Source organism: Perca flavescens, chromosome 21 (genome assembly GCF_004354835.1).
Source record: "Perca flavescens isolate YP-PL-M2 chromosome 21, PFLA_1.0, whole genome shotgun sequence".
In the NCBI taxonomy this organism is placed as follows: Eukaryota; Metazoa; Chordata; class Actinopteri; order Perciformes; family Percidae; genus Perca; species Perca flavescens.
In genome coordinates, this window is record NC_041351.1 from 11,132,844 (window position 1) to 11,160,622 (window position 27,779).

Consider the following 27,779-nt stretch of genomic DNA (forward strand, 5'->3'; position numbering starts at 1 on the left):
TTGAGTCACCTGCCAGCATCTAAAGGAGAGAACGGTGCTGTCTGTCTCCCTGCCTCTTCCCTCTCCTCTCCCTCATCTCCTGCTCTCTGTCGTTCTCCCTCCCTCACTGCATTTTTCCCAGACTAAGGCGTCCATGGACCCTCTGGCTCCGCTGCTTTCGTCAGTGACTTGGAGCGCTCTGAGAACTTTGTGAACTCTCCGCGTTGGAGTGGGAAGAGAGAGGAAGGGGAGCAGTTGATGGGACGCAGACCGGCAGCAGCAGCAGGCTCCTTTGGAGACGGCATCAGGACTCACAGCTGGAGCTAATCCCCTGGGTCATGACAAGACAGCGCCTATGCCTCCTAACCCCCCTGGCTCTGCTGGGACTCCTCGTGGGGCTTGCAGACCTCAGCCAAGGCTCTGCCGGTGAGGATGAGGATTACTACATGCAGGAGCTGCTGACAAGAGAGCAGTATAACCAGGTCCAAGTGCTGGAGAAGCCTGTGGCCTCGATACCTGACAGGCTTGTGCACCCCAGCCAAAAGCCTGCCAAGAAAGTGCCCAAGGGAAAAGCAGAAAGCAGCACGCAGATGGAAAACAACAGAGCTGATGTAAAATCAGGTAAAAGCATCTCTTTAGAAGGACAACTTGAGAAAGTGTTGCTTTTCTAAGTAGTAGTAGTAGTAAAATGTCATTCTTTTTTTAGAAGTCCTTCACAAAATCATCCTCACAGTGCCATGGGCAACCAATCAGCAATACAGTAGAGTTTAGTAAAAAAACTAAAGTTCTGCTGAAACTTTTAAAGTGACATTATAAGTCAGTGTTGCCACTATAGATGACAGTGTATCATCATTAAGTTCATTTAATCAATTAAAATTAAGTTTTATCCGGTAAGTTGTGATTAATATTTTAATAAAATAAAAGTGAAAATAGAATTAGTAAGGATGTGCTTTGGGATTAAACGGTAAAACACAAATTTCATAAAAAAAAACCTCCTGTTCTGTGGCTTTTTGTATCGGATGATGCTTTTACAGTGAACGTTTTAGTTAAACTGAAAGATCAGAGTTGAAAGTTGCAGGTAATATTTAGAAAGTTACGTTTTCTCAGACTTCAATTCAATTCAATTCACATGGTGATGAATATGCAGAGAAAAAACAATAACTATGACCTCAGGTAGTCTTCTTCCCTCTCCCCCTCACGCATAGATCAGAGCCATGTTTCTGTGTGGCTTCAGCAGGATTAACCCACTGCAGAGGTCAGGACTGCATTGCATTTAGGGGCCAGAACACATGTGAAATCCACATTTTTCCAACAGCAGTGTGACACAGCAGTGCTGTACATAGAAATGTACAGCTTAAAGCTCTCTGTTTAGGACTCTCAGCACATGCAGTAGCAGGTTTGTAGGTATGTTTGAGATCCTGCCAGGTGATTGGAGGACAGTAACAGGCGTGAGGGCTTTCAGTTGGTTGGTGGCAGATAATTTAGAGCAGCTGTATCAACAGTGACCTCATGTTTCAGGCATCTGGCTTCACGTGTCTCAGCAGGAATACCTGCTGCAGATGGGAATAGAGCAGGAATATGATAACAGTGAAATATGAAGAAGTCACTGCTTACCTTTGATGAGAGTTGTTCGTTTTATCTCCATCACACTGCATCGTATTAACAACATATATTGTTGTTTTTTAGAGGCCAGTGAATACTTACTGCCAGGACTTAATTACATGTTGACAGTGTGCTGTAGGGCTGTGCTCGATTGAAGAAATTCTTAGTCAACTAACGCTCATTCAATTGTATCGACTAATTGATTAGTTGATTTAATCGACAGATCTGTAAATCTGAGTTTCTCCGCAAAGAGTCATGCAAAAGCACCACTTTAATTTTTGTCTTTACCAGAGATGTGCTCGTACATTTCTTGGAAATAAGTCATTCAGCATGAAAAAAGCATAAAACATGACTAATCGACTAAAGAAATCTAAGTTGACTAAGACCAAAACAACCGATTAGTCGACTAATCGACTAGCGCAACACCTGAAAAGCACTGTTGTTACTCTCTGCTCCTCACCACGGGGCTTCTCGTGTGCTGCGAGCAGATGTTGCCGTTATTACGTCAATTATTGGGAGCAGTAGGCTAGATGGAGCCGGTTACCTCCAGGATCTGTGCTAAGCTAGGCTAGCGGTGGGTGCGCCAGACAGAGTTATGACACGCACGGAGATGAGGAAGATATGTATGGACTTATCTAACTCTGGGGGATACGGTGAATGAGCTAAAGTCACAATAAGTTGGCGTGTTCCTTTAAAGCTGCACTAATCTTTATAATCTTTATAATAATTTCCAGATTTTGTATATTTAAAACCTTTGGAAATACTTTTTACGAGTTGTGAACAATGGCCTTCCTGTGTGTATTCATTTTTTTAAATTATTATTAAGAGAATGTAATTATAATTTAAAACGGTTCTCTATCTTTGAAGTTGGTGAAGTGAGGACTAATGTAAAATCTATGTTTTTCAGTTTTGGGGTTAAATTATGGAATGAACTTAATGATGTGTACGTCTCTGTTAAGTTTCAAAAAAGCTTTAAAATCTAAAATAATTAAGGGTTATGAAGTAATTTGATAAAAATGTGAAATTACTAAGCCTTGGCTTCAGCCTATTCCTTTTTTGGTTCGATACGCTAGCAAATTGTGGAAAATATTTCTTTCTTTCATGTACTGTATGTTAACCGAAATAAAATTATTAATCTTCATCATAATAACTTTTGGCAATGAATACATTTTTATTTCATTTGCTTTCTAACATGTTTGCCATAACAACTTTTAAATTGTCAGTAGGCCTACTGTGTTCTGCTGCCCCAAAGTGAATACATAAACAAATATAACTAAAAACACAAAATTAATTTATTGCAGCTTTTAGTACAGTTTTGGGCTGCCGGTTCTTGATTTTTTCCATTTCGGAGATTTTTTTACGCACATATCAAAAGCCTGTTGTTGGGTAAAACCTAATACATGTTTTAAATGATCTAATAACTTTGGATTAGACTTTCAACTGATCTGAAAGCATTACATAATGGTTGCACGGGTCCAAAACGTGGAGAAACAGGGAACAGATGAAAAACATTGCAGTGCTGTTTTTGTTGCTTCCTTACAAAACCTTAAAACTCTAAAACTTGTGGTGTAACTTAAGTAGAATTTTAAATACAGGACATTTACTTGTTGTGTTTATTGTGTTACTGGCATGAACATTGTCTGTACCTCACCAACGTCTAAATGATCATATGTTACGCTGAACCACATATGCAGCTCGGAGCGTTGTTGAGGATTTACCCTGTCCCCAGAATGAGGATAAAGACTTTCAGATGTGTGAAGGATTGTTATCACGTGGGGCCTATCCTGACCTGACACTCAGTCTGATAAAAGGCACACGCCTCCCTTCCATGACTCCCTGCCCCTGTGACTGATTTGAACCTTGAAGCAGTGATCTTACACTGTACATTGTATTACTGTATTAAATATCTTAAACGAGCATCTGCTTAGCCCTTGTGAGTGGGAGACATACTGCTATTGAATGTAGGAGCAATAGAGTTTATTTAAAGTATGTTTTCTAATTCTGTGCCCAAAGAGTGTCTCTTGGTTCAGGACCCAATTCTGACTCTATCCATGTGTGTAGGGCTGAATCCAGCCAAAGTTTTGTCCTGTGCGAACACTCCCTTTAACAACAATGATTCATGAGTTTTAAATGTAATTGGACCTGTCAAAACAAATGGAGAAAAAGTTTTATTTCTGTTCCCGCATTAATGTCGTTTCCTTCCTCAGTAAAAACAGCCAACAAAAAGGCTGAGAAGAACAAGAAAAGCGCCCTGAAAACCCCAAACAGCATCTCAGAGGGAGAAGGACAATACAACTCGATAAAAGAGGGTGAGTGAACAACCGGTGACACTCTCACTTGTTATGGGAAATTTATGATCTCATGAAAATTCATCTTCTCTCCGATGTGCATGGATCTTTTCTTAACTTTCACGGGAGCCGTTAGGATGGGAAAAGAAAAACAAACTCTCTCAGAGATGACAAATATTTTGGAAAGGGGAAGAGCTTTTCAGAGAACATATTTTCCCTCAGAGGAAAAGTCTGGCAACATAAGATGATACTCTCAGAAGTGGAGTCAAGCCACAGAGGCACTGATGTCGTCTTTGAATATGAAGCATTGTGTTTGGTTTCCATGGATCATGGTATATTTGCTAAACTGAAGCCAGGATGCCCCAGTAGCTTTCCTGTCATGTCTGATGACAGATTAAACTCGCTCGACTGAGAGCGTGATTTAGGGCAAAGCACATGTGCTTTGACCTCAGACTTTCCACAGCTCTGAACGTGGTGATATTGCCCTGATTAAACTTATTTACACAGTGTCAGACATTTCTAGCATAACGGGAAGCTGTATTTAATAATTCTTGGAGATTAAGAGAGGCTGTGGTAGCCAACTGTGAATTTATGTGTTTATGTTGAAGCTATTGTAAGTAACTTACTGAGACAGACAGAAAGGTTGCCATTTTTAGTTTGGCACTCGAGAATGGGAGCAGAAAGTTGGATATTCATGTGTGTTGGAAAATGGTAACTCCATGCCGACACGCCTGGCACCAAGAAGCCCAGGCAGTCAAGATCGTGAAGGCTCAGGCTCCCAAAATCATGTTTCAGTTTTCATGGCTGAAACTTTGACTCAACACCAATCTGTTTTCCAACTTTGTTTCAGAATCTTCTGGTTGCAGCTGATTTATGTTAAATGTAAAAAATGATACACTTTCTATATATCAAGAGCTGCATTAATGTTTCAGAAATCGTTCAGCCTCAAAACTTTTAATTATGCATTCTGACACCGGCCACTGCTGGAGGTGTAGCAGAACCTCAGTGCCTGCCACGTCCACACATACCAAAACAATAGGGAATTCATTAAACTGTGGTCTGAGACCAGCGAGGTATTTCAAAGTTTGATTCAGCGGATGTCTCAACGGCTCATTCATTATTCCCGTTGGACAGAAATGTGTTGAAACAAGATGTTTCTGCTCAGATAACAGTTTGTCACATCTGCGCAGTCACAGAGGCTGTAGAAAAGTCAAAATTGTATCCTGGGTTGATGTACAATGATGATTTGGGGGTTAAGTACAGTATGTCACAATGTGTTGTTAAAGCGAGACCATGAACCTTTGAAAGAAGAAATAATACAATCTTCTTCTTACAAATTAAAAGCTGAACCCACAATCAATAATGAAATACACTGAGGAGATTTGGTGTTTTGGTCAGGTATGACCAGTAGCTTATGGTGGCTAACGTTAGCTAATGTTTTTTAAACTCTAGATAGATATCAGCATACAACTGACAATGCTAAGTCAGGACTATAACCTATTTTGCAGAATTTCACGGATAAACATTTCAATGGTTTTATCACAAGTAAGTAAGTAACCTCACCACAAGACATGTTTGTCATTTCCTACTTGCAGTCCCAATTACACATGCATTATGAATTGAAAAGTGTTCCAATATGGCAACCGATTCATTCAATTGAAAGTTGTTTGCTGGGTGCATAGCCAGAAAAGTTGTTCAGACTTCCACGTTTTTGGGCAACATGGAAATTCAATGTGCTGATATCCTGCAATTACCATTTCTTTACCATATTTAGAGAGAGACATCATGGCTGTCAAACGAGCAAAGTGGCAGTTGGTCAAGCCCCCCTCCTCCTCCTCAATAGCTAAAGACACAGAAATGGCACATACTAAGGAAAGCTCATTGTGGGACTGGCTCTAGTGGCTGTAATTCTGCACCAAGGCTAAATTTCGGGAAAGAGACTCCAGATACAGTATTAGTGGACCACTAAGGTCTATATAAAAGCATCCAAAGAGCACCATGTCATGGGACCTTTAAGCTTACAGGACACCACTTCTGTTGGTATATTTCCTTGATGAAAGCAGTTTAAAACTTACAGTAGATAAACATGATAATGTGAATGAATCATACACATAACATATTTCAATACTGTACCACCAGATGTTAATATTAAACAATATTGTTAATGCCAAATGCTGTGTTCCTGTGTGGGTCATCTTGCAAAGGATTGCATTCAGATGAGGATAATGATTTAGGGCTTTGCAACATGGCAGGCACCCTGCTTAGAGGGCTGGTTTGTCCCTAATATGTTCACTCCATTCAGAAAGCCTGTGGCCTTACAGTATGTGTCTGATACTATTTTAAATATAGGAATACAGGGTCACAAGTAGATCAACACGTATGTTTTATTGCTGTATAGAATTACTGTGAATACTACACTAACTGGTCTTACCAGTGACTTGTTAATCAACTTTTACACCTCAGTTTTATAGCATGCATTAATTTGCTCTCAAGCTATGTTTGCTTAATGCACCAAACATAAATTGCCTCATGCATGTGTGGATTTTGGATGCTGATCATCTTTTTCTCTGGCTTCTTAACAAATCCTGGTTCATGTGATTGACGGTCTCCAGTGTCTCAGACATATCAGGCTGCTGGAACAGTTATATACAATGCAAAGGCAGCTTCATTTATGGGTCAAAAACTAATGCAGTACAGAATGCATACATCCTGTAAAAGCAAAAGTCTAAGACACAGTATTTCTTTAAAAAAATGTCTTTGTCTTCTTTGTGCCTATTACACTTCTGGGTGTTCATTTGCTGTATGACACCAACATGTGCAGCATATGCTGCATGTACAAACAGATCAGTGCACAATTCTTGCTTTGAAATTCTATCGCTGTGATCCGGGCAAGTCTGCAAACAGCATGATCTGACCCAAAGAGCCGTTGGGCAGCTGGAATTTCACACATCAACCTTGATTTTCCCATTTAGCACTCACTGGCTGTTATCCATTGTAGTGTAAAGGATGAGCCAATCTCACACAAAGAGCTCTATTTAGTGAACACCAACTCAGTTTCTGCAATCACTTAAAGACAGGCATTTGTTCAAATGAACGGCAAACTCCCTCCAGCAGCAAATGAAAACATTCTTAAGTGATGTGCAGTTTTCTCTTTTTAAGGACTGTGTTTTTCTAAAATAGTGCCTTGAAGACAGCTGCATGCCTGCCAAACCATTGCTGTGGCATCAGTCAGTGTTACTGGATAATTGCCATACTCAAGGAGTTAATTACAAGATGATTTGTCATATCGATGACTTATTGCCATCATCAGCACTGCCGGTAAAGATACATGTAAGAAATATGGGACTCATTGCATTGAAGATCTCTCATGTCCTGTGGTCTGGGCTGGGAGGATGCCTGCACAGTATCAGTAGTATCATCATCTACATTAGTTAGGTCTGACAGGTCTGAGAAGATAACTCAAATAACCCTGATGAGGTCATAGTGATGTCATCAGGGTTATTTGAGTGTGGGCTTGGAGACTCAAAAAAAACCAGACATCCTGCATTATAAACCCAAGGGCATAGAATTTGAAACACAGTGGAGTTTATTGGGCAGGGAGGGTGAAACAAAAAGGCAGTATCAGGTTGCTTTATGGGAAATTGCGAATCAAAAGTCAAGATAAATCAGCCTCTGCTGCTTTAATTTCTTTTCTTTTTTAACTATCTGTCCCACAACTTTTTGGAAGAGCAATTTAAAAGTGCAAGAGTGCTCTAAGGGAACTATGTTGCGCAAAAGGTCTTGAAGGATCACACAACTTTTTTATTATTTTGACCCGTTTGTCAGCTTATCCAATATCTGCTAACAGCACTGGCACCAAGAACCCTCTCAGTCTAGCATGTGTACCAGTGTTTCAGCATAGAGTGGGCATGCATTAAGTAAATGTAGGTGATCAACAATATGAGAATAGACCTTCTTATTTATTTATTAATTTTTTTACCAATACCTCATGCTTGACAGGTTTGTAGCTGCTGCAATTTCCCATTTTTGCCCTTTCATGATATTCCATTTCACCAATTTAATTATGTATTCATTGTGCAGTTAGATGGCTGTGATAGGCGTGCATTGCAAAATTAGAAAAAGAAAGTGTTCATAGTGTACAGTCATTAATCATTCATGAAGATTGACACATTTTGAAATTTATAGCAGTTTAGACATCAAAGCCTCTGTCAGGCTGTTAAGCTCCATTTTCTTCACACATAATCACCTTTTGTAGTTTGATTTTCCAGGTTTGGAGAAAATGAGTTGTTTACAGACAGAAGTGTGAAAATGAACTTTTCCTGATTTGTTCCTACAGGTGATCAAATTAGCTGCAAAGGACACATGCTTTGACAACAATAACTCAAGATGTAATGAGTTTTGCATTTTGAGTAATTGTTGTAAGTGTTTGGTTTGGAGGCAGAATGAAGAAACAGCAACACTGATAATGGTCGCTATCACAATCACATTCTGCTTTAATTTGAACCTTTATTAAACTGTTCCTTGTTCACTATGTGTGTTGTGTCGGTTATGTTTGCAGTGTAGAGCACCTATTATCTTCTCAGTAAAGACACAGAGTGCAGCTGCTGTCTTCGTTTGGTTCACACATTTCAGCTCACTGTGAAAAGTCTAAATTAGCTTATTACTGTTGAGTCAAGGAGCTATACTGTACTGTGCAGAAAACACAGGCTAATTTGTCACTCTCGTTACCCAGAATGCCCTCCCATGGGACTGGAGACATTGAAGATTGATGATTTCCAGCTTCATGCTTCAACTACGAAACGTTACGGCCTTGGTGCACACAGAGGTCGACTTAACATTCAGGTGAGATGGAAATGTAAATTAATAATAATAAATTGAATTTATTTAAAGCGCTTTTCAAAGACTCAAAGCCGCTTCAGTGTTATAAGCTTGGGTAATCGTACCAAAAATGTTGGGACTTGCATTATACAATTTCACCTTTCATCTTTTAATTTTAGAATCAGTTTAAGTTCATGTTCAAGCTCCGTGGAAAGATGTCGCCTGCGATACCTCGCTTTTGTTCAGTTAAATGCGGATGACATTATCATGAGCTCGCAGCTGCAACTCAACAGAGAAAGTGATAGTGTTGCCATCGTACCAGGGGCACATCCCCAAGACTAACAAAAAGATTGGTATCTGGGAAAAGAGGAATTTCCTGTTAGTGCAAGCTGTGCTTTGAGGGTATTAGCATGTGTACAGTCTGCAGCGCGCTTCTTCTACTTCAGGCTGCACTGCTCTGAATCCACACAATTAATGCAACACGCACACATGCTCTTAATCCGCACGAGACGACAAGGCATTATGTGTCAGGAAATCAACAAAACAAAGGATGTGTTGTTTGGTGTGGTGTGTATGCACCCCTGTGTATGTGAGTGCCTCTCAAGAATCATAGAGGGGCAGATACAGTAGTGTCCATTATAGAGAACAATTATCTGTAAATCATGAGAAAAACATAGAAAGCAGATGTTGCCTGTTGAATCATGGTCAGGCCATGTAGCTCATGTAGCCATTTCTCCACTTTTTGTAGCTGCTACAGTTTGTTTGATTCCAGACACCAAAAGTTATGTGATGTGAGGAATTTAACTTTCCTTTTTTCATATTTGGAGATGCATACTGGCTGTGAAACATGAACAATTGAAATGCTAGACATCGCTTAACACCGTCTAAATTTGTAATAATTGTAATAGAAGTGTTTGGAAAGTTAAACTTACTATATCCTTATCCTGCAGCAAAATACATATAGTTACAGACAATTATGGGATACATCATGTGCCAGATTGTTTTCATTTAAGTAATGAAAGGTCCTGGGTCTGCACCTGGATCTGAATTGGTACCAAATATAATCACCTGTTCCATGACATTCATATTAATTCAAATCTGTTAACGTTATTTTTTCTTTTTTTTATTAGATATTCTGCTAACTGACAGAGAAATGGTACATAAAACAGAACCTCCTTGGCAGAAGTAGGCCTATTTACTTGCAGAATCATTACATATCATTCAACAGTAAACCTAGGCATACATTTTTGCTTCAGGATTTGGTTCAAGGCAGCTGGACACTTACTTCTTATGGCTGGAACATGCTTCTTCTAGCAGCATGTAAATAAAAGTATGGGTATCCCTTAGTTTTCTTTCTCTCTGAACACATTTTTGTCTTTTCCATTTCAAACCTGCATCCTGACAGGAAGTTGGATAGACCTCACAGCTTGTTTCAAGCACAGAGCCACACAACTTTCAGATTTGGGAGATGTGTACATGTTGGTTTACAGAGTTATAATTCAAACTTAGATACATTCTTCCAGAAATCCAGTTTTTCTCTGAGGCAAGTTCATATGTACAGGACTAATTCTAAATCCCTAACTTTCTTCATGTTTGACTTTGATAAAATACTTTTAATGTAATGTAAACACTTTATAATTAATTAGACAGTGATGTTGAGTATTAACCTAATATAATTCATAAATTTTTCAGATCTTCACTCTGTTTCACACCCATTCCAATCCTAACTTAATGTACATTTGTACGGAAAAATGTCAAGTCACATTCTTCTTGACATTATTTGAGTGGTGTACTTCAAGAGACTTGACAGTCATGATAAAGAGACAGTGATAGCATGCACTCAGCTTTTACAGTGCAGTATGTCATCATAATCTTAGCAGTTGGATAAAGAAGATGAAGGACACACACAGCATGTGTGTGACTGTTCACACAGCTTGCTCTGAGCCAACAGTGTCAACTGGTAGAGTATGGGCTTCATAGAGGGTGTAGCATTATAATTAGTTTAACATTTTCAGCTGTTGAACTGAGCAATGGTCCAGAAAATGTGTCCTTGTGATCCATCAGTAGCACGTACACCAAAACTGTTGAATTCTGGGAAACGGAAAATAGCTCAGATGGCTTTTTCAATGCTCAGCCCTGTATCGCAGATGTGTCCTGCAATCATTCCCGTATCTCAACTTCACTGGCTTTGTTTTTCCCTTGTTCACTCCATTAAGTATGATCCAGGCTGCTTTGAGTGATGTAGCCTGTTTTATAACATTTACAGTGCTGCCTTTATCATGGTAAAATAAACATTGATCTACCGCAGCTAAGCTGATTCTTATCTTGACAGCATATTTTAGATTCAGAGGTTAAAATCTAAACATCTCAGCCTTGACTGTCAACACAGTGACCTTTAATAAATATTTCACAAATGCAAGCAAAGCGGAGGTGGTCAGCATTACTAGTCAGTGTGTTGCACCAAACATAGATTGCGTGTCTGTGTTACCACATGGACATCTGGGATAAAGTTATGCTCTACACGGCTGTTTTCTGGACCGCAGGCTGGCCTTTATGAAGATGACCTCTATGACGGGGCCTGGTGCGCTGGCAGAGATGACCCACTGCAGTGGTTCGAGGTGGACGCCAGGAGGCTGACTAAGTTTACAGGGGTCATCACACAAGGCAGAAGCTCCCTCTGGTCGTGAGTAGGAACCCTACAGACACGAATGGAGAGTTGCACATGGTTGAGAATGAGGATTTTCTTGTCCAAGCTAACGTTAAAGGATAATTCTGGGGGATGGATTTCATGCCAGTTCTCTAAATTGCCTTAAATCAAGTGATATCTAGTGATGTCTGTTTGAAGTTAGTTTTTAACCATTAGAGCAGGGATCTTTAACAGGGGGTGTGGGACACCTAGGGGGTCCTCAGTGTTAATTTTTTAAAAGTTTTTCATTATAGAGACAGGTGCGTCGAAGGGGGAAAAGTAAGTCAAAAGTTGCAAAAAAACTCCCACACAGTCTAACTTGTTTCTTTGCAACTTTTGAAAGTTTTTTCAAAGATGAAAATGTCTTACCATGAATCCAACAAATTATTAGCAAATATAAATCAGCCTATTTGTGAAGAAAAAAAACACACTGATTATAAGCTTACTGGCCTATAGTTAGTCACTAAGGTAGCCACCCACAGATACAGTTCATCCTAAGGATTCACTGTAACAACAATTATTTTAATAGCTTAGTATTGTAAGCTCTAAAAGGGTATGTAGAAAGGCTTTATGGCTGCTCACACATTATTGTAGGCCCAGTTTAATATGCAACTTAATTTAATACATTATGTAGTAGGGGGTCCCTGCTCTGTCTCTCTTGCAGTTAAGGGGTCCTTGGCTTCAAAAATGTTGAAGACCCCTGCATTAGAGGACACTCATTTTTGTAGAACAAAACCTGCATTTTGCTACCACTGTTTTTTATTAGTGATATGACATACTTATATTAGAAGTTCATTTAAAGCACAGGTTGGCATCATGAAGTTTCTATAAGTCAGAGACAGAGTGTACAAACATGCTCGTACAGCTCTGTGAGGCTGTACTTACTGTAAACACAGCAGTGCTTTGAGCTAATGCCAGCATGCTAAAATGCTCACAATGATGATGCTAACATGCCAACGTTTAGCAAATATAATGTTTACCATGTTCATCATCTTAGTGTAGCATGTCAGCATGCTAACAATTGGCAATTAGCACCAAAGTACAGTTGAGACTGATGGGACATGAAAGTGTGGACCAAATTTCATGGCAATCTATCCAATAGTTGTTGAGATAACATGGCTATAAAAATCCTAACACAGTAAGCAGCCAAAAATGTAATTACATATGAAATGAAAACTAGAAGCAGACAGACAGCAATAATTGTTTCAGAATTCTAAATGAGTCTTGGATTTTCCTGTAAACCCAACTGGAAAATTTTACTGCCCAAATATAAACAAAACAAGCTTTTCAATCTTGTCCACATGGCGTAGAACCTTCACTGGCGTTTGCCCTTTTCTTTTCTGATCCCTTCACTGTGGGATTAAGGATTTATGAGTTTGATTGATTGTAGTACAGCCTCATTCTTTCATCTCTCTTAAAAGGGCAGTGCATTTTAAAAATAACACAGGAGAAGTGTTTTTTACTGCACTGTAAGCTTGTTCAATCCACTCAGATGAGGGAGACAAGAATGATATAACAAGTAGGGATTTGAACTGCACACATTTTAACACTTTAATTATATTTACTGTAAGTGTATAGTGACTACAACATGGGAAGAGTCTGCTATGTGTCTGCTGTGTGCTGTTAGCCTCAGCCTCAGCTCATCTGTACATAAGCCTGCCGCATCTTTTTTGAGTATGAAGACATTTACTCAAAATTTAGAACCCAGATATGCATCTCTTCGCTTCAATTACTGTGCCAGAGTAGGTTGTTTTTAAGATTAAGTTAAAAGATGTACAATCATGTATAATTGTAGAGTAACACCTTTTCTGATGCTAAAAATTCCATGGTCAAATATTTGACTACACTTTATCCAGTACCCAAACTTTACCCAGTATGGGTGAGAACAAAGGCTTATTAAAAAGAGCCAGAATATATTATAACAGCAACTACTGACCCTATGACGTGGCACATTTGTTTGTTTTTCTCTTTTAATCATTTGGTAATGGGAAAAATTAACCCAGTATGTGAGTTTTAGTGTGTGACACTTATGCTCGCATACTGTACAGTACATACTTGATTCCATGAGCTCTTAAGAATCCCCTCTGAACTCTCAGAGAATTGTGTGTGTGTGTGTGTGTGTGTGTGTGTGTGTGTGTGTGTGTGTCGGAGAACAATACAGAAAACTCCTCCCCACTGTATAGGTGTGTGTTGCCTACAGTAAATAGTATTTTGTCATAATGGCTTTGGCAGTAGCATTTTCAAATAGGAAACTTAAAATAAAATATGCCTTCTTAGAAAGCAGCCTTGATAAACTAAAGTGAGAAGTTGTATTTGCATTTAACCAGGGTCCTATAGCCACCAAGAAAACCAACACATGCTTTTGTTCACATTTTTCCCTACCATCTACCTACTCTGACTTTGCTCCGTAATAATATTTGAAAATGTTTGGCCTTTGTACTTCTTAATTGGAAAGGATAGGCGCAGACTTCTGAAAACTGCTGTGTAGTAGAGCATTGGGAGATACTTTATCAGGCTGTGTTGGTAATTTTCCTTCTAGGACATAGCACTATCTGAGGGCGCGGAAGACACCGATGCCCGAGACAGAATTTCTCCCGCAATTAGCTCTGTAGGGCATGTAACTGTCTGCGGTGTCAGCTCCGGGGTTTCTGTCTACAACAGCGCTCTAATTAGCAGAACTGGGAATTCTTACCAGGCTGGACCAGCTCAGCACTGATGCCTTTATCCAGAAGCATGGAAGTCACTATCAACCGACCTACTGCTCACATGGGTAGAGCTCTGTCTGGCGTGATGGGACATTAAATCACCTGTGAAGTGTTTTTGCAGACAGACATAAAAGCATCGTATTATTGTGATGTGTTACCTCTCTGTGTTCTACCTAAGATACTTTTTAAATGGACAATACCAGTGTGTTTAGCTCCTAAACTACAACATTCTGTACCAGACAGTCATTTCTTTCCATTTATCACCACTTGTTATGAAAATCTCTTTTTAACTTTTAACTTAGCTTGATATTTGTAATCTATCACAGTGATTATTAAGTCTGCATTTTTTTTGTCATAGCTACATTATTTATTATATTGTTCTACATTAAATGCTAATTTGAGAAGTTTAAAGGCCCTGACACATCAACCCGACTGTCGGCAGAAAAGGCAGTCGGACTGATCAGTCGGCTCCCCGAGGTCCAAAAAGTGCCTTGGAACACACCAAAGTGACACCGACTTGAGCGTAAGTTCTGCGCGTGCACGAGACGTAATACAAAAAAATGAAAAACGAAAATTACAAACGCATCACGTGGGTCTTGCTTCTCCAGCTGACCGATAATGGCGGCTTGTTCGAAATACGATCTCATATTTTACGAAAATAGTTCACTGAAACGTGTTTCTGAAAACATTTTAAGCGAGAAACAGGCCATACAGTTGCTGAATCTGTCTTCATTTCAGATTGACAAAGGTCAGTTTAAAAGATTTTTGTCAGATTTTGAGAGGCGTTCGTCACTCATTCCGCTCGCCATTTCCGGGTTAGCACTCCACCAATCAGATTGGTCGTTGAGTCCTGCCCGCTCTCCAACCCAGCAAGTCAGGTCGGCCAAAATGAAGGCTGACGGCCCCTCCGACGGACGACGGCACTGAACACACTAAACAGACTTGAGTCACCGACCTCGCCAGACGGCCGATTATCGGGTTGGTGTGTCAGGGCCTTAAGGTTGTTTATTCAGTTGACGTTTATATGTAGTGTCATATTTAACGTACAGACGTGGTAGCGGTATCAATCTTCTCATCTAAGAAAGTGCATTTTCCAAGAAGTCAAACTATTCCTTTAACATTTACTGTGTTTTTTCGAATTCATGACTCATGCATCACTCACATAAATAATCCAGAGCACTGTTATCCTGGTCCTAGACCCCTGAATCACCACCAACATTTCTGATTTGTTCAGCGATTCAAATGAATAAATGAATGAATGAATGAAGTGAAACAAAATGGAAATTCACTCTGATCATCTGGCCAACGTATTCGTAAAACTCGACCCAGTTAAAATGAAATTCATCTGCGTGACAAACTTCACTGTTGCTCATGTTTCAAAACTTTAAGCAATAAGAGGCTCAAGTGACACTTGATATAAGTAAATACTACTAATATAAATTATTTCACCTCCTCTTCCATTGTGCTACTTTTAAACAGACTTCTATCCTGTGAGAACGAAGCGTGTTCGAGTATGTGCTGAGCGACTTCCTCACAGTCACCTCATTTGCATTGAATTCAGCCTGATAGGATATTTCTTTTCTTCCTCTCATGCCCTGATTTTCTTACACTAACAGGAGCGATTGGGTGACCTTGTATAAGGTGATGGTGAGCAATGATAGTCACACCTGGATAACACTGAAGAACGGCTCCAAGGACTTGGTGAGTAACAATCATGACATTTAAAACCAGTTTCTCCTGACAAATATCCACAAAGTAGGCAATTATTATCACACTTAACAGTGTGATAATAACTTTTGAGCTCAAGCATTGTTACTCTTTCCCTGCGTAAACTAGCTTCTTAACGAGACTTGTTTCGTGTGTCCCTTGTTGACTGGAGCATAATAGAAAAATGAATTCTTGTCTGACAGTCATTACAGAGGAAGATTTACATCTCTGCTTATTTCCAAGCTTAATGAGCTGGGAGGCAGTAGTAAATACTGATGATCCTCAAGCAGATGGGAGTCTGATTCTGGCTCATTGTCAGACTTACAGTCTCAGCACTTGATGTAATTGAATAGATGGGAATTTATTGACAACAAACTAAAGCAGCAACTGATCACTGATGCATTCGGCCTGTAAAAGTATAACAATATTAATAATCCTATTATCAATGAGCATGCAGATCAGATTATGTTTTTGAGGAAAATGATATCCTCGCTGCTCCCCACTGCAGTTCACGTCCCAGCTAATGACATTTTGGTGTAACTCTACACTCCCTTGGCTGGTGATGTCATAGATGTGGGAGATAATGCCCCTACATTCATTTAGTCGACAAGCTACAAGCTTCCCGCTCACCCACTCGCACACCTTTTATGCCAAATGCCAAACTGTCTTGCAAAATGCCAAAAGGTGCAGAGAAGATTTAGAATGGTGGGTGTTCAAATTTACAATAAACTCCCGGTGGTATCAAGGTTTAATCATGTTCTACAGGTGTTAAAATTTACAATAAACTCCTGGTGGTATCAAGGATTAATCACATTCTACAGGTGTGTGAATGTGTGTTTGCTCTAGGGTTTTGTGGACCAAAGCATAGAAACTAATTGTCCTGTGCATGTTCTCACTGAATTTATTCCATTTCCAAAAGCTTCTTCAACATCTGCTGTATGTTCTGTTCTTTATACATGGTGTGTTTGTAATTCTATCTTTAAACATCTTGTCAGGGACAATGACATTCTAAGCTAACTTACAACCGTTGATCAAAAGGCTTTGTCCATGACAAATACACTATAGTAATGAATGTAATAAAATATCTAAAATCAACCAAGGTTCACTTTGCAAAAAAATAAATAAAATCCTGTCCTTTTTTCACCATTTGTATGAATGTGTTTGCTTTAGTAGATCTTCATTGGCAACAGGGAAAAGGAGATCCCAGTCCGGAATATCTTTCCTGCACCAGTGATCGGCCGATACATCCGAGTCAACCCTCGCTCATGGTTTCCCAGTGGCAGTATCTGTATGAGAGTGGAGATCCTTGGCTGTCCTATGCCAGGTGACGGGTTTATATGGACAAAGCAGACACATGAATAGTCCCTGCCGCTGGAGGGTAGAAATATCAGGTTGATTCAGGATTGGGGACTAGTTCAGACACACAGAACTACAAAATACAGCATTCACGCTCTCAGAAAGACAATTATACAGTAATACAGTAAGCACTTTTGGATCTGATGCCATTGTTGAAAGGACAGCATCTCTGTATCCAAAATACAAACAATTGTCCCAATGAAAGCTTTGCACAGCAAGGTCACACATTTAAACACCTTAAATAAAAATGTTGAAGGAGCCGTGAGGGGCGAAGACCGGAGGAGCAGGGGTGGAAGAGGGTGGTGCTCGTATCCTGAAATGACAACTGAGCAGCAGAGAGAGAGACAGGTTTAAAACAGGGATGTCGTGCAGTGATTGGCTCGTGAATTTCATGGCCACTTCTGATTGGTTAAGACTAAAGTGAACACCTCAACAGCGGATCCATTCAGGGGAGTGAGAAGTGATTATGTTTAAGTCGTCGTCCTTAAAGAACATTCGCTTAAGCTCCATTTGTAAGTTGGCTGAACTCGACCTAAACTGCAGGAAAGGATGAAAGGTGCCCATAGTCTGGACCCACCTAACACGACTGATCATTCCTTTCCTTTGGTATCATTGCAAATAAAATAACTCATCCAACTCCTTTATATCTTTTCTGATTCCTCACAGATCCAAATAATTACTACCACCGACGCAATGAAGTCATAACGACAGACGACTTGGACTTCAGACACCACAGCTATAAAGAAATGAGGCAGGTGAGTCACAGTGAACAGAAAACAACAGACATCAGCCGCCTGCTTATTCAAAGACGCCAGAGCATGGAGCAATAAAACATCTTGTGTGACTGCGAGCCAACACCAGACAAGTTGTGTCCTTTGCGAGAACAAAGTGTGCAGTAACAAATGAAGTGAGCGCTGGCAGCCACATGAAAATGCATTAAGCATCTCCTGGGTTGTGTCATTACTTATTCATATAGTTGTCATGAACAGTAGCCGGTTTGTACCAAGAAGGAGGACAGCTGTTTTTGTCACGGATTACACTGTGACTGAGTGGTTGTGAAGGTACAAGTGCTGTGAATCGCAATTGTCTGTAATGTAGCAGCTCCCCTCTGCCAAACATTCGATTACAGGTGTCCTAAACTGCTGTTATGACCCAAAATGAACTCCAATTAGTGCTCTGAACGTATGGCTCATTGTAAAGCTTTTGTTCCCCTGGTGACTGTTTTTTTTCTTCTATTTTTCTGTGTAATGTGTGTCACGCAGGGTGTCCATCCTCAATGGACCTTTGCAAAGAAAGGAAGGACTATTTTTAAAACTCAGCTCCTAAAGCCTTGACATTTCTTTTCTACATGCACTCAGGTAAACTCGTATCTCACCCTTATCAACAGTAGTTTAAATAGTTCTGTGCCAGAACTTCAAAGTGGAAATAAAGTACATGTCCCATGAGAGGAGTGAAAAGACGACAGAGTGTCAGAGTGAGGACAGTTGAAAGATATAATAAAATAGGTGGAAAGAAGAGGCAGATAATATATTACCTTACCATTACCCTGGCACATCCTGGCCAAGAAGCTTCTCTTTAATAAGAACATTAGTTTAAAGTGGCTATATGCTGCCTCTTTGGACAAAAGCGGTAGTGTTTTTACCACACTTGCTGTCGTAAATGTCTAGGAGTTAGCATTATGGGGAGGTCATATAGTTGCGATGAATGTTTTGCTCAGACAGATAATCATTCATTTACAATAAGAGAGTATGTTACAGATGCATCGTTGCATTTTTAAGTGTTGCATAAGGTAACTTAGCTTACTTTGAATGTATTGTGAGCTATATAGGTATCACTGTCACTGTGTCACGAGCCAAAGCAATAAGAGTTTGTTGTAGCAACCAACGTAATAATAACTTTGATTAATATAGCGCATGTCATGAAACCTAAAGGAAGCTTTATACAAATACAGGGGGACAAGAAAATAATAGGCCAACACAAACACAGACAAAAAGGAATAAAACGTCTGCGCTAAATTGAAGGAGAACGTAATTTAATGTTGGCTACTGATGTACAACCACATCGCACAATCTAAAGTTATTTAAAGGTGCCCTGCTATACAAAACCGTTTTTACTTGCATTTTTTAAAATATGTTAGGTCCATATGTGTTTGTGTTATGTTGTGAATGTGAAAATTAACTGCTACCTCCTTTGTCAGCTCTAGCCACTGAAAATAAATAAGCAGAAAAATCAGGCCAATTACAAAAGCTGGTCAGTCTGACATATTGGCCTGGTATTCATTAGCTCGCCCTGTTGGGCTGGGTAAAGGATTCTGACAACCAGGCTCTCATTGGCTAGCTGTTACCCAATCAGATTCAAACAGCTTAACTTGTTGAATATTAATGAGAACTGGCAGCAATCGAGCTGAGTCTTCCTGCAGTCTTTCTATACTACACTAGAATGGCTTGAAACCAGGTAACCAAGGCATTTTTTCTACAAAAAATGTTACAGCGTCCATGGTAGAACTTCAGACATTACCACAAAGTAATGAAATACGTGTGTCAGGGCACCTTTAATGAATGAAATTCAGGGACGTTTTTGAATCATTTACGATCCCGTAATTGTCTCCATCTGTTGAAAGCCCGACCGGGTGTGACTGAGATTTTTCCCATTGTCTTTCACTTTCCCCTTTTAGCTTTTAGTTGTTCTCCGTTTCATTTCTTCTTCTTTTTTGATTGCCCTGCCCCAGTATCAGCTATAACTACAGCAGATCACTTCTAAAATGAAAATGAAAATACAATTAGGCCTACATAAAGACATCTCCTGCTACCTTTTACCTGCATACTCACTAACACAGGCTTTTCTGGTGTTATGCCGAAATCTGTGACCCATCAGAATGTGTCCTCTGTAGCGCCGTCTACCTTTGCAGGAAAATTCGGACCCGGGCTATAAAAAACTATATAAAAATAGTGTTCTTCTTCTTGTAAACCAAATGTTTGTTTAATGATTTATTTGGTTGGAAAAGGCAAGATTCAACCAGAATTAATTTAAAAAAAACATCAATCCTGACTGGTCAGCTAGAAGAGAGAGTAAACACAGACTTCTTAACAGCTTGTTAGTCTTTATCCTGCTGCACTTCCTCTTTGTGTCTCCACTCATGCCCACATGGGTAAATGATAGTTGTTGCTATTTTAATCAGCTCCTCCACAAGCCTGTCTTCATAATTACCTTGACTGCCTTTCCACCCCCCCCCCTTCACTGTCTAGAGTTATTAAATAAGGTCTGTGAAACAGCACTGGTGATATTGTTTTTGAAATTTCCAATAACATGGAGATTATTTTGTACTATTTTGAGGCATCAAGTACCCAGCATTTAAAGTAGTTTCAAATACTTGAAAACTTGACTTCAAATTTTTTATATTTCTCTATAGAATATAATATTCATTACTAAATAAGCAACAGTCAAAGTTAAAAGTTTGATTGACAGTAACCAAACTACCCAAAAGCCGTCATAGGATTCTAATTCAAATGTTACTCAATCCTGATTGGTGCATGGAAGTATGTGACATCTTACTAGTGAAATCTCTCATCAAAATAACCAAAATGTTGGCAGACAGTTGTGTGTTTGTGTAGGACTCCATTATTCATACTAAGAGGGTCATTGAGGAAATAATTTTTCAGGGCCTTTGGGTAAAAGTCCTATATTCATGGTTGTTCATAAGTAAAAGTAGTCTCCTTGTTTGAAAGTATTAGCAGTAAAATGTTCTTAAAGCGCCTGAAAACAAGTGTTTCTCTATAACATGAAATATTCCTAAATGTCCAACAGTTAAATACAAAAACACAAACTTTATATAATATATCAAGAGCTTATGCTTTATTTATTTACCTTCCACAGCTTATGAAGGTGGTCAATGAAATGTGCCCTAACATCACCCGGATCTATAACATAGGAAAGAGCCACAGCGGCCTCAAGCTGTATGCCATAGAGATTTCTGACAACCCAGGAGAGCATGAAGTTGGTGAGTATATTTAATGCTTCCGGACGTGATTTAATGCGCAATAATAACATCAGAGACATCACACTGCGTTGCTCTGAGCGAGGGTTGTGCAAATGTAGTTACAGAGATTGCATATTTAATCTCCCTCTTTCTCCCCCTCATCTCTCCCTTCGTATGAACATGTCCAGGCGAACCAGAGTTTCGTTACACAGCAGGTTCCCATGGTAATGAGGTGCTGGGACGAGAGCTGCTCCTCCTGCTGATGCAGTTCATGTGTCTGGAGTATCTATCCGGCAACCAGCGGATACGTCACCTGGTGGAAGAGACCAGAATCCATCTATTGCCATCTGTCAACCCCGATGGGTACGAGAAAGCCTTTGAAGTGGTAGGTCTGCAAGGCGGCCATTAGTGACCTCATATCATACGCTGGCCTCTGCTGAAAACGACACCATATTTGTGGTCAAGTCTTGATAGTCACTGATAAGAAAGCGCGTGGTGCATGCAGGGAAATTGGTTTGAACGATCTGGTGGAAATGTCTTGATGAACCATGAATATTTTATATAAGATAACATAAGTGGACATGGGCTGCCTGTTCTGCTCTAAAATACCTACTGAAACACATGCTGCTTGATATTGTGGCTTGGCTGCTTTACAGTCAATGACATCATCGATTTTGGAGCTTTGATGGCAGGGAGGCAAAATGTGACGATAACCTAACTCCACACCTCCCATCAAGCCATCTGAGCCATGTTACAGGGCTCCATCTGCGATCATAGAACTGCCGTTGTAACTATCATTTTATCTGGATGTCCCTCAAACTTTGTTTCTTTTTCTTCTTATTTTGCGCAGGGTTCAGAGCTCAGCGGCTGGTCTTTGGGTCGATGGAGCAATGATGGAATAGATATTCACCATAACTTCCCCGATCTCAACTCCATCCTGTGGGATGCCGAGACAAAGAAGTGGATCCCTCGCAAAATGTTCAACCACCATGTGCCCGTCCCAGAGTGGTACCTGTCCAAAAATGCTTCAGTGAGTCTGATTGACTGTTATATTGTATTTTAAACTTATTAAATGTGTATAATACATCATCCCTACAGGTAAAGACATGCAATTTTCAGATTATGGTTTACAGAAATGCCACGTGTGGCCTCCACTTTAACGAACAAATCCCACAGTAAAAAGGGTAAAACAGGCTCGTGGGCATACCAGTGATTTCTAATTTGGGAGAAGCTGATGCATTTGCTATTTGTGACGAAGAGGCTGTGAGCTAAAATAGACCCAGCGACCTATTAAAAGCTCATCCTCACGAGTGTTTTGACGTTACCGAGAGCCACGAGTGAGTCACACAGAGCCTCCAGAATAGCTGCTGCAGCTGCAGAGCTTGGATCCCCATCTGTGCTTACGGAGCTGTGAAAACTAACCTTGCTCGCCTCACTGACCGGCCCCACCAGTGCTTAGAGATAGGATGGCTGGTTTAATTATGAGTCCAAACAGCAGGCACATTTTTTAAATCAATTTCCTGATTGTAACATGCAAACAGAAGCCATTGGATGCAAGCTAGCCTGCTGCCTCTTGATGAAAATGTGTTGACTTTTCAGACAGAAAATTTGTGAAAATAGTTTACAGCATTGGAGTGTGTGAACAGCATTTTTGATCGCTTTATCACTCCGTCTTGAGAGCAGTGAAATTGTTTTTACCATGAGGGAGTTAATTTAGCAATCACAGCACCGAAATGATTTTGTGAATTACATTATCCTCCCCTCTCCTGTGTCCCCGCTGCAGGTTGCTGTGGAGACACGGGCTCTGACAGCATGGATGGAGAAGATGCCCTTTGTGCTGGGCAGTAACATCCAGGGAGGGGAACTGGTGGTGACTTTCCCGTACGACAAAACTCGCTCCCAAGGGGTGGCCAGGGAGCAGACCCCTACCCCGGATGACCACGTCTTCCGCTGGCTGGCCTTCTCCTACGCGTCCACCCACCGCCTAATGACCACTGCCAACCGAAGGGTCTGCCACACAGAAGATTTTGCCAAGGAGGATGGCACCATCAACGGAGCATCCTGGCACACCGCGGCTGGCAGTTAGTGTCCATAGCTGCCCGGGTGTTTTCTCACTGATCCTAACACTGTGTTATGCAGGATTTCTCTGCTCAGCTCCGATCCTTTGAGCTGTAGCTTTGTTTAGCACACAGTAGCACATCTGCATATTCAGTACTGAGCCCCTTTGGCTGTTTTAAAGCGTCTATGTTTTAGCTTGAAGCATCATTCAAAAGCAAACAAACAATGTAAGGCAAAAGTGAAAGTGATACAAACCCATTCCACTCTTAATTAACACCACAATTTCTCTACGAGCGTGACAAAATGCTGACTTAAGTTGATGCTGTCCTACAAATATGTTTCTCTTTCTTGGCAGGTATGAATGATTTCAGCTATTTGCACACCAACTGCTTTGAGCTGTCGATGTATGTGGGTTGTGACAAATTCCCACATGAGAGCGAACTGCCTGAGGAGTGGGAGAACAATCGCGAGTCACTTCTTGTCTTCATGGAGCAGGTACAGAGGCAAAGCAGCCCCCGCAACTTATACATACATGCAAGAAAAGCCATGTGCACGCAAGCGAGCCAAATAAACACATGCTTTTTATTATTTGAGTTATTTTAGGAATATGGAATATACATTTTTTCCTGTTGATCTCCTCACTAAAGTACAGTGTAAAATGATGTATCAATACTCTACAAGCTGATCACATACTCCACACATACTCTAGAGTATTTTAATGACCATGGTTGCAAAGGTCGTGTCAAAATAAGGCTGCATTCTCATGGGTACTTTGATAAGACGTTATATTCTCTCTAGTGATGTGGACTTCAGAGGCCCCATGTTGGGACACAACTTTTATTTATTATTGAAGCTGGATGAGGAGGAAATATATTAAAACATGTTTAACTGTGAAGCTTATACATTATACATGATAGCATCACATCATGTAATATACATTGTATTAAATGATGAAGTAGATTTTGATGGGGTAAACTTGGAGCTGGATTCACACATGGTTGCCTTGGGGCATGCTTTTAATGTGCAGGTGCATCGTGGGATTAAAGGTGTGGTGAGGGACCTACAAGGGCGCGGAATAGCTAATGCCATCATCTCTGTGGAGGGCATCAACCATGATATTCGCACAGGTACAACATCACATTTCACCTGATTCTTATGTAGGATTTAAAATATTTAATGGTTAATTTCTGCTGTCTGTTTTGCGGCATGTGGATATTTTATTGCTTCATCTCTGTAATGTTATGTGAGCAAGCTTAGATTTTGCAATCAAAGCAGCAGGGTGCACTGACTCGACTGTGACTGCTCTTCAAATTATTCCTCGGGAATGACGATTTCAGTAAGTCAGTTATCCAGTGTAACATGGAATAAACAGCATAAACAAAAGCAGCTGGAGCAGGTTGTAGTCTGACTCAATTTACAGTCATAGCCAGTGTCGTTGAGGCCTCCTGCTCTGAATTTGACTATTGATTGTGTGTCCTCAAGGCAATTTCTGCTGATACATAAAAAATGCAGCCTTCAAAGCCAAAGTAGTTTTGTACTTAGAGCGTGAAATCGACTGTCCAAAAGGACATTAGCCCTTATTATTCCTGGAACAAAGTATAAGCCACTGTTTCCTTTCAGAAATCTTGTTATCCTCAGATGCAGTCGGGAAAGATTTCAGGGTATTTATTTTGAAAATTGTACCATTTCAGCTGCTTTGAATATAAATTGGAACTGTATGAACCTTCAAAAACAGAAGTTAGCAAAGCAGTTGTGCTCTAGTCTGGATGAATCAACTGTATTCGCTGAGAAGGCAGGACAGACGTTGATGTTCTTGCTAGACTGATTATTCAGGGGTGTCAGACTGGGGGTGGAAATGGGACTGAGTACCCAGGGCCCTCATGTGAGCAGGGCCCAAAAAGATGCTAGAATGAATAGTTGTGGAAGCGGGGAGGGGCCCATAGAGAATGCCTTTCTACAGGGCCTAGAATGTTGTGCTATGCCCCTGTGAGTATTCATTGGCTTATTAGCATTTTATATTGAAGCATTCTAGGAAACAATTAGATTATCTTTTGCCATCTGAATGTGAGATGGCAGATGTCCACATGTAGCAATTGAGTGGACTGTAGTCTACAGTATATCCACAACGTTCCACTTCCAGGATTGCTCCGGTGCCGCAGGAAATTCCGGATGCGTGTCTTTTTGCCGATGTCCGTTTCCTTCCGCTTTCTTTGTGTTGGAATTTTAAACTCCGGTCAATTTATGAGGACTATGGTTGACTGCTCCTCAGATATCTGCACAGTAAATTGAGAGATCTAGCAGACTATCTGCCCAATCTGAGTTTTCTCTCGCACAACTAAAACAACTTTTGAAGTATACGTTTCACCAAAACAAGTTCCTTCCCGAGGCTATTTTGCAGCCTCTCCGTGCGGAGCTTAGCGTTGAATGTGATTGGTTTAAAGAAATGCCAATAAACCAGAGCACGTTTTTCTCCCATCCCGAAATGCTGTGTGGACTAGCCAGACCTTCCTCCGCAGCGCTGTGAAGGAGGGTCTGGCAAAGCAAGACTAGGTGGACTGTTATCAGCAGCAAAGACAGACCTGCCTTCATATTTAATTTGTCTCAGTGGTTGTTCAGACATGTCAGGTGGGTGTTTGGATGACTGGAAGGAAGCGACACTGTCTTTTGCTGTGAGTGTGCCCAAGGCTGAAAATACATTTTATACTTGTTATAATGCTTGTGTACCCAGGTTACATAAAGGCAGCGTTCAGCAGAGAGAGACCAAGAAAATCCAACATGACAAAGCAGAGCTATTTTTAAAAATCGGAATAGGAATATAGAACATGGTCTTCTCAAAAGTGGAACACAAAGAACTCTCTATAACTTTTATTTTAGGCTTTAATTTTGCAACTGCTTAGCAGGCTCTTTAAATTCAGCTTTCTAGGACAAGATTTGCATATTGCTGCTTTTGCACAAATAATGTGTAACTGTAAATGTTATGCTTGTTGTGATTTAACTTTAATACAATGTTTATAAGGACCCTTAAATGCATGCAACATCCAAAGTAAAAGGGTTCACCTGAGAGAATAGTTGTGCCAACAGCACAACAGACACCGCATACGTATATGCAAAAATGATTGTTTTTTTTGTCTGTTTGTAGCCGTTTTCTCATATAACGTCTGGACAATGTCCGGAGAATCAGATCTGGACATTGTCCGAAGTTGCCCTTTCAAACAGGTAGCACACAACAGGAGATTGTCAGTCTCAGACGCACCCTCTCTCTTTGGTTTAGGCGAGGGTTGGCACTGGGTGTGTGCAGGAGTATCTTGCCGTTCTTTGAATTTGTCTGACAGTTTTGGCGTTGGTACTAACTGACAGAAATTCCCAAATCTCGTTGTCTCTCCAGTTAGACATTTTCGTTGCCATCTTTGTGTAAAGGACCCCTCTTCTTTACCCTCAGATGTTTGTTGTCTTCTGGTTTTGCACCAGCCACATGGTAGAAATGTCATCAAACACGCCCACTCGCTCACTGAGAATTCTCTGGACAATAACCTGCTCTATTCACACATGGGCTCAATCGGACATTACGTAGACTTTATAGTAGGGAGCTGGCACTGTAAAGTCAGTTTAATGTCCAACTTAGGACATTTGCGTTCTCACATACAGCTCCTCTGAGTAATGTCTAGATAAGTGCAGGGTTTCAGTGCATGTGTGAAAGGGTCTTGTGTGTGTTTTCAGCTTCTGATGGTGATTACTGGCGCTTGCTGAACCCTGGAGAGTACAGAGTAACAGCCAGGGCTGAGGGCTACAGCCTCACCAGTAAGAAGTGCGAGGTGGGCTACGAAATGGGCGCCACCACCTGCAACTTCATCATCAGCCGCACCAACCTGTCACGAATCAAAGAAATAATGGAAAAATTCAACAAGCAGCCCATCAGATTGCCCGTCAGGGAGCTCCAAGCTCGTAGGACCAGAGAGAGACGCATGGGAACGTAATGACTGAATGAGGAAGAATTAAAAACAAACATCTTCTCTGATCAGACTGGGGTCAACTCCAAAGACCTCTATCAGAGTGCTGTCAGTGGAATTAGTGTTTGAAGATTGAAAATGTGGATTAATTTAAACGGGATGTTTTGTTTGGTTTTGTTTGGTTCACTCTTGTCATCTCAACCTTTCTTTGTATTCACTGTATTTAATTCGGTCAAAGGCTAAGTAATATATAACGTATAATGCCTTTTTCAATTTATTTTTTTACTATGTTATTATTAAGACAATCATTCCATCAACTATAAATACTGAAAGAATATAATCACATTAGAACTTATTTTTTTAAATAAAGAAAATTGAAATAAATGTTACAGATGAGGAATCTACCCAAGCGATTAATTTTAACCACTGTGAGGAATGGCCATTATGTACATACTTATTAACTTATATAACACTGTTATGTAAACCATTACGAAAGCTTTATTATCTGCACTTGTACAATTTCCGGTCCTTTAAAAGAACATGTTGACTCAGTGACCTTTTTGTGTGTCATTGATTAGTTTGTTTTATACACTTTACCTGTGGCAAGTTATTAAACTATGTTTGAACAAATTGAAATTGTGTAATTGCCAATGTGGA

General features: G+C 40.3%; 1 protein-coding gene across 1 annotated transcript; it reads left to right on the forward strand.

Annotated features, from left to right (window-relative positions):
• Positions 1-12: 12 nt before the first annotated feature.
• cpxm2 (carboxypeptidase X (M14 family), member 2) lies at positions 13-27,743 on the forward strand. The gene is made up of 14 exons (XM_028568671.1): positions 13-600; positions 3,789-3,890; positions 8,602-8,711; positions 11,231-11,370; positions 15,695-15,779; positions 16,959-17,109; positions 17,808-17,896; positions 21,015-21,138; positions 21,306-21,502; positions 21,968-22,147; positions 22,901-23,198; positions 23,531-23,670; positions 24,203-24,302; positions 26,893-27,743. Exons 1-14 carry the CDS (start codon positions 318-320, stop codon positions 27,147-27,149), a joined length of 2,256 nt encoding a protein of 751 aa, XP_028424472.1. The 5' UTR covers positions 13-317; the 3' UTR covers positions 27,150-27,743.
• Positions 27,744-27,779: the final 36 nt, after the last annotated feature.